Genomic DNA, 8,555 nt, shown 5'->3' with positions numbered 1-8,555 from the left:
CTTGGAGGGAAAAGGGGTTATATCTGCCACTTCAAGGGGGGCCTCTGTCTTCCTTAGCAGACACCTGTCTTTCAAAACCAAGACAGAGAAGGTATCAGCTTTAGAGCTGCAGAAGGACTGCCAAGTTTTCTTTGAACAATTAGTAACAGAACATGGGAAAGAAACAGGGTCAGACTTGATCCTTGTCTCATTTAAAAAAAAGAGTAACAAAAACCCCTCAAACCCACACCACACACAGTGCAGCATTCTCAGACTGCTGTCAGCTGGCACATGCAGAGGCCTTTTAAACACATTAGAACAACCCATACTTTTTCTCCAGTATCCTCACTGATCCTTTAGTTGCTAGCTTTTAGCACATAAGAAAACTTAAAACTTCCAGAACTTCACAAATCTGTTCATTTCTTATGATAATCTAGATAATGAAATAGCAGGGGAAAAAACAGAAGTTGTACAGCCCTAGTTTAGAAGACCTGACCTAAACAACCACACAACTAAAATCACTAGGGTGATGAAAAACAAGGATGGGAATTTAGTTCTAATGCCTAAGAGCTACTTGCATATTAACAGACTACAACCAACAAGAGGCACAATTCCTTGCCGTAAAAGCAAACCAGTTAGTATCTCTGAAAATTTAAAAGACATGTTAAAAAAAACCCCATACCTCTTTACTGCACAGGATCCTACTCTCAAATTTCTATAAGAAGTTTTAGCTCTCCTGTTTGAAAGAGAAATGCACATTGAATACTTTCGCATATATAAGGCCAAAACCACAGATGTAGGATTGTTTCTGCCATTAACAATGAGGGCTCCAAAGTCAGAGTGCTAACAGCACATCCAGGATTCAAAGGCTCTTCCAGGTATAAAAATCACTGTCCTCCAAGTACTTCAGCTTCACAAATAAAAGGTTCTTACAACTGCATGACTTCATAAAAATATGTATGAAATAACAATTTATTATTTGGCACATTATGTTACAATGAATAGGTCAGTCATATCCATACAAACAACAGAAAACTACAGGAGAAACTGGGCATGTCTTCATATAGGAAAGCAACACAGAGCAAAATTTAAGATAATCTAGGTGATCTATCATGCAAGAAAGCAAGCCCAGAAACAAAAAACCAGAAGTGTACCTGTTGGAGGTCCAATGTAATGGTCACATAATGATACTCAATTCCATTCTGGATACTAGGGCTTTGCCACCAACTGTTCTTGCCATCAATTGCATTTGTTATCGGGTGTCGTTCTGTTAGAACAGCAGAAACAAATAAATTTCAAAACTATTACAAGATTTAATTATTTTTACATCTGAAAGATAGATTTTAAGACAATTACAGAACTAATGAGGCAGGACTTCTAAAAGAAAAAAGAATAAATTAATTTTTCTTGTACTCTAGGGGCATCAGTCATGCTTATTATTACTGTAATACTGATCTAATGTTAATTCTTTATCTTTGGTTAGGATCACAAGAAGATCATTCAGAACATCTAACTGCAGAAGGCTCTCCTGATGCTACAGAAAATGTGGGCATTTAAATCAAGCAAACTCTTCCGACACTCTTCCAAAGTTTCAAGTACTGCGAAGTCATCGAATGTTGCAACAGAAACAACAAATCAGAAACCTGAGATAGGGTGTGCAAGGAAAGCAGAGATTAAATTTCTAAGACATTTCTAAGCACACATGGAAATAATTCAGGAAATAATTCACAAATCATTACAGAGGAAATGATTCAGAAATCATTACAGGATATATCCCTCAAGTGGAAAATTTTCTGACTCACATACATGTATATAAAGGAGGTTTGTTTGGTTATAATCCTTATCAGAGTCCAAGATGCATTATTTTTCATGTCTATATGGACTCTGCTGCAGTATCCCAAATGAATCCTAAATAAGAGGGATATGAATTTATTTACAGAATGGAATTTTTCCTTAATTTCAAGATCTTCTACATTATCAAAGTTTGCTTACTTAGTACTTTAATGTTATTTAGACTGAGAAAAATCACTCTCAACATTTCCAGGTTATTTTTTGTGGTCAATTTGTGTTTCTCTCTGTACAAAATGGAGAATAACAAAACCACAATTTTAAAAGGTATAAGGATCTATATTTTGAAGTCCCTACTTGTCTACAGCAAGCCTGTACATTATGAGGAAAACAACCCAAAGAAAATCCAAATACAGTAAGTTTCTTCTATGCAAGTTCTGTTTGCAAAAACATGAATTAGGAGAAAACCTTATCCCTCTTATTAAGGATGACTTTCTAAACTGTCAGGTTTTCTTTGTATAAAACTGGAATATGATTCATATTCTGGGCCTAGAATTGTAAGTAATTGATTTATGAACTGATAAGTTTACTTATTATTTTAATTATTACTTTAATCAACCAGCCAGACTGATAGTCTTTGTATCTCTGTTTTTTTGATATATCAACCACCTGTGGAGGACAGGAGTCCTAGCTCATGAAGGGAAGTCAGAATGCCTGAACATATTTAAAGACACAATTCAAGTGCTTTGTGGGAGTGAGTGAAGGCATAAACCCTCAATATTGAAAATGCCAAAAATTTCATTTAATTATTAGATTATTCAATGGCATTAGTGGGCAGCAACATTTGCAAGTTAGAATTCTGGTACTACAACTGATAAAGCTATTAGTAGCTTTATGTTGAAGAGAAAAGCAAAGCACACCCTATGCTTTACATGCTGTCAGTACCACAGCTCCAATCATTTTCTCAAATTTTGGCTTTAACTGAGTGGTAGCAAAAATCAGCTGTAAATCAAATCCAGGGCTCCTTGGTGATTGTGACAGAAGCTGTCTAATTGGAAATTTTGATCTAAGTCTTCAGATGAAATTGATATAAAGGTAAATCATCAGAAGGAGGATTGGGAGATGAATCAACAATTAACTGTAATCACCATTATGAAAGTTTAATCATAATTACTTGGAAAATTGATTAATTGCTGGCATGTTTTGCTTATTTAAAAGGTAAGGGGGGAAAATACAATATTTGTAAAAAGGACTGGATTGCCAATGCAGTTCAAGGACCAATCTCCCTGATGGATGGCAAGAGGGAGAACTTAGAGAGTGAGCCCATCAAACTGTGCACTTTAATTTGGACTCACATGTGATTAACCAGGGAATTTGTGTTCATTTCCTACTACAGTAATTAAGGGGAGGCACTCCAGACTGACACATTCCAGGGGGATCCTTTAAAGTCTGGTTATATTATATGGTTCTCCTATTAACAAGCCATCTCTGTTTAAACAAGGCACTTCCCTTTGCCAAATGAACATTTAAAGACCTTAAAATGAGGTATGATTGACAACAAAAGACCAGATATTATGAAGTTGGGCAGACGCAAGTTCAGAAGAGTGTAGAAACAAGGGGAAACATAGATATAAAACATTCTGATGGGTTTTTTGGATACACACATGTTTGTGTACATTGTCTGGCATCATAGACAAAGCAGTATCTCCGGTTTAGGTTTGATTTTTGAATTAAGCAAACTTCATATAGGAAAAAAAATTGTGTAATGTGCATGTGTCTGTAAATTCCCACCTATAAAATAGGAAAGTCTCTCTGCCAGTCAGAATGCTTCCAAAAACTGAATTCTTCTCTGAGTGAAACACACTGCTATAAGGTAATTGGATATATCTATTGCTAAAGAATCATATGACCTTCCCTCAGAAGGTGGCATTTTCTGCAGTTAAAAAAGACATTGAAACTTGGAAAACAATCTGGAAAAAAAATTGGTTGTAACTGTCTTCATATAAATTAAGTAGTCTACACTGGGACAATTATAAATAGCTTCGCAAATATAAGATGAGGAGCAATTCAGCAGGAAAAGAAAGCATCTGAGGTTTGCAAATGACAACTAACTGTCCTCTCAGTGGTGTTTCACCATTAGAAAGCAGAAATATCAAAGTAAAACATGTGAATGGGAACATATGCTTATTCTGAAGCAAACCTGGATCTCTGTTTAGAGCTAGTAAGAGCTCAGGTGAATTTTTATAAATATGAAAGCCTCTAAAGAGAATTCCAAAGAACTGCAACTCATGCAGTTAGAGTTCTAGAAGTTAAAACCTATGAGGAAAAGGAAAGAAAAGAGACAGCTTAGTGTAGAAACTAGATAGATCAATACCATCAACACTTAATTAATTAATTTTTTTTTTTTAAGAAAAAGAGAATAATCCATTTCTTGTATTGACTGAACTCAGGAAATAGGTAACATGAATTTCTGCAAGGAGACGCAGATTAGCTATTAGAAAAACACTTTGTTTTGAGTGATGTAATGAGTGAGCCACACAAGAAAGTGTGGCCATGGGAGGAAGTTTCTAAGGAGCATCCAAACAAGCTTCTGTCTGGAAAGCTACAGCCGCAGATAGCTCATCCTGTCCAGAACTAGCAGACAGATTAAATGTCATCCTTTTTTTTTTTCCTTTTGTCCTGTGGTTTTAAGCACATGCTTAAATGTCATGAGGTATAAATGTATCTAAGTTTTATGGGACACAACTGGAAAAAAAAAATTGTCTTCATGCTTCTGTGTCTGTGCTTCTTCCAACATTTTACCTATTCCATTAAAAGCTTTCTTAAGTATCCCTACACCCTCTACCATCTACAGTGCCAATATACCCATGAAAATCTAATAATGTTAAAACTGTTCATGTCTTTCACTGCAAGGTTACACGAAATTAAACTTGTACAACTTGACTAAAAAATTTTCTTAGTTCTCATCTTCCCAACTACCAGAAACAGCCATGTCTGAAGTAGATGATAACAAATTCATACTTGAAAACTGATTTTGCTTCCAGGTAATCTTTAAGAAAGCAGTGTTAGCAAAAATCAATTTTAATATGAAAAACTAAGCATTAAACCATGCAGTGCTCCATTACTTTATCTTATTTTTTCTGGCTCGGTGGAACTGAATTTACTGGAATTTCAGATATTGCTTAGATTGGCCAAAATGTTCAAATTCCACATGTAGGTATGCAGGTAAAAGTCAGTTATCTGTTTTTTATTCACAGTTAGTGTATATCAAAATAATTCAGCAACAGCTGTAGATACTTAATATTTCAAAATCTGAATTCAGGTGCTCTGCTTTTCAGTACCTGAATCAGAAAGTTCTGTGGGAGGAGTATCCATATCAGATACAGATTTTGAAATACCTTTGGAAGAGATGGTTAACCTGATTTAAAAAGAGACACACATTTCACAGGAATTGGGCTGGTAAACTATTGTTTTGCTCCCTGATATCTACACCCTTCGGAACAAAACGAAAATGGCACACATACGATGTTGGAGCCTGCTCCTTTGATCACAAATGCGGCACTGAGGGTTCCTTTCCGGCTGTCCAGGTACATGTTCAACGAGTTTGCAGTACATTTCCCGCCCCTTTTCTCCACAGGTAGCATTGGTTGTGATGAGAGCATTACTAGCCAGGTTCAGCACTGCAGGAAACAGTCCTGCAAACAAAATAAAATAAAATCATAAACAAAAGCAATAGAGGCAAAACCAAGGTGAATTTAGCAGAATAATCATGAATTAATATAACAACTGTTACAATACTAAAACAAAAGCTTTCGTTTACAACAGCTATGGAAGTAATAAAGAAAAACTTTGGATGTGCATCCAGAATTTAGACATCAGAATAAAGCCATTATATACTGATGGGTTTCTCCCCATTCTTCCAAAATTCAAATTGGTACCTTCTGGTTATATCATGAACAACAGCAGGACACCAAAGGAGAAAGTACAGAAACATACAAAGCATCATAAAATTTTATTTTTCACAATCAAACCTTGTGTTCCTACCCAGTTGGCCACAGCGACATCATACACAAAGTACCCATGAAAACTCTTTATCATTCTTTTTCTGCTTACATCTCCATGGAAAAGCTTTTCCTTCACAGACTGCAGCACTTGCTTTACACTGTATTACTGTTCTGCTTAGGACCTCACAGACACCTTTGTCATCAGAGCAGCTGGGTAATTCATCCAGACACATGAATAGCATATGTCATGTTTCCCTTTCCTCAAGAAGAAAATAACATATACAACATCATATCTTTTATGGTAGTACTATTGTTATTTTTCCAGGTGCACATGCTGAGTGATGTATTATAATTCTCATTCAGCACAGCATTTAAGCACATCTGAGTGCTCTGCTGAGCCAAGTTATATGTAGCAGTAAGCTATAAAGATTATAAACCGTATGAAGAACATTCATTAAGGTGGGTTACTCTCCTTTCCACTAAGTACTGAACAAAACCTTTGAACTGTAATAAAATTGATCCATGGAGACAAACTGATAGACTGTGTTGAATGCATACATTACTGCCCCTCACATTAAATCAATCAGTTTTGCACCTTCAAAAGCAAATTTGCCATGGCTACAGGTTAAACCAAAAAAATCCAACCTAAACCAACCAACTAAACAAAAAAAAGGCTGATGTATGGATGCATGGGATCATTTTTGGATTCATTTTATGACAATTTCAACTGGCCCAAAACTCACTCTTGCAATTCATTCAACTTCCAACCCTATTATACTATTATAACCTTAAAATAAGGCTTTAATAAAAACTGAATTGGTCATTATTGTACTCTGATAAAACTCCCTTTATAATGGCATTTCTTTTTGTCCTCTACAAATGGACAACACTCTTCAACTGACTCCTTTCAGTCCTTTAATAGCAGTCTCCTGCTTGTCTCTGCAATTAACCTGCGTGCCATTTAATTACCAAGCGTGGCTGGTCATGGTACAGCTGTCCTTTGACACTGTGACTTAGTGACTCTCACACTCACTTTAAAACCATGTGTAAATACACTGCTTGAGCAAGAGAGCCAATTAGTTACTAGCCCGTCCAATTTGTACAGTCAATCAATACTTGAGACTTCACTGATCATGTAGATTGCTCCTTCTGTATAGATTAAAGCTCATTTTCATGACACTTTAAAATCTATACAGTTGTTCATGTATTTTTATTCACTGCACTCAGTGATATTTTCTGCCTTCTGTGATGGGACCAAATGGTAAAAATCTGTATAAGCATTAGCAGAGTAGACGAATTAATAGCTGTGGAACTTCCTATGTTGACTGACAGCCTCATTATTCTCTTTTTAGGCTGTACAAAGTTAATAGTGTAGAAGCCACTAATCATTTACTGTTAACAAAGAGTCTGGCATTTGGTTTGCAGCTAAGTATTTTAAGCCCTCAAAAGTGAACCTTGTACAAAGGACAGAATGATCCTACATGCCAAGAATTGCAGTACATGGCATCAAGAGAATAAATCCTTCAAAAACGAGCTGTAAGAGAGCAACCAAAAAACCTCCAGATTCACACAGCTATAAAAATATTACCTATTCTATGTCTATCACAAATCATACCTTGTTCTAAGTTTTAACACAAACTTTAAATGTAAGATAGGCAAATAAACGAAGAATACTTAAGCAACTCATTTATTAGAATATAACTTCACCCTTGGGTCACCTCTTTAATGTGCAGAGCAGCTTAAGGCAAAGCTACCAAAAGAGCCTTGCCTATAATTAGTACAAACATAGGCAACAAAACAAGTATTGGGTGTTTCCCTGAAGAGCCCACGTCAAGATGCCAGTACCTCACAGAGGTGTTCCACACTGAATTCTCCACAGGCTCAGAGTGGCAGGCAGAGAGCAGAAGATGCCCATTACAGCCAGCACTTCACCTTTGCAATTGACCCTCACCCTCAGGGTTTTAACAAGTTATAATTAACAACTACATATTTGAAATTCTTTGAATAATCTTTATTTCCAGGGAGCAGGGGATTGGGCTCAATAGGCCTTATGGGTCTCTTCCAACTCAAGATATTCTATGATTCTATAATATTCCTTTGTGCAGCCCAAAATAAGGCTTTGCTTTAAAAGAGCATTGGATGTGCAAGCCTGATAGAATGGAGAAAGCAATATTATTCATATCGATTTCTAGAAGTTACATATATATATATATTTTCACAACAGAGGCATGACATTCTAGCAATACAGAAGATGAAACCATTGTCTTAAAACTTTTAGCTAGGCCTTTTGAATATGAAATAAAAATGTGTATGTTTATGATGCTAATATATGGTCACATTTTCTGAGATTCACATCTTAGAAATTCATCTTCCAATCATAAATCCCCAGGAAAAATAGCAAGAGATCTCTAGCTAGCACAGGTAATTTTTTCTGCCTTGTTTTCATTACAATAATCATACACAAGAAATATTTTAAAACTGATGTACTAGTTTTGTACATCATCAATTCAATTTCCCCATTATTTTTAAAGTTTGTTGTCATCAATCCCACCTTGAATTCTATGGGCATCCTCCTATCAAACACTTCCAAAAATATTATCTGCTAAAATGACAAAGAGCTATTCTTCTTTATTGACAAACGCCTTTTTTAAACATTTGCTCCAGTGCAAAGACTGGATAAAATGCCTCTGAGTCACAAACACATTATCACTATTTAGTGTAACTCAAGTGCAAGCAGAAAAATTCTACTCCCTTCAACTGCTGCCAGATACATCAATCTTTTCC

General features: G+C 35.8%; 1 protein-coding gene across 3 annotated transcripts in view; it reads right to left on the bottom strand.

The window, feature by feature from the left end:
- Positions 1–8,555, bottom strand: part of LAMA2 (laminin subunit alpha 2) — a 348,381-nt gene that overhangs the window by 259,773 nt on the left and 80,053 nt on the right. For all 3 annotated transcript variants that reach the window (XM_042017501.1, XM_042017503.1, XM_042017502.1), the window contains exons 2-3: positions 5,292–5,462; positions 1,134–1,246 (exon numbers count right to left, since the gene is read on the bottom strand). In XM_042017501.1, the coding sequence (XP_041873435.1) occupies positions 1,134–1,246; positions 5,292–5,462 (284 nt within the window). The remainder of the gene's footprint in view (positions 1–1,133; positions 1,247–5,291; positions 5,463–8,555) is intronic.

This window comes from Corvus kubaryi, unplaced genomic scaffold, assembly GCF_017639235.1.
Source record: "Corvus kubaryi isolate FWS band 111438036 unplaced genomic scaffold, C.kubaryi_AGA036_p1.0 split3-73, whole genome shotgun sequence".
Classification (NCBI taxonomy): Eukaryota; Metazoa; Chordata; class Aves; order Passeriformes; family Corvidae; genus Corvus; species Corvus kubaryi.
The sequence above is the reverse complement of the archived record's forward strand: the minus strand, read 5'-3'. Positions and strand labels throughout refer to the sequence as shown.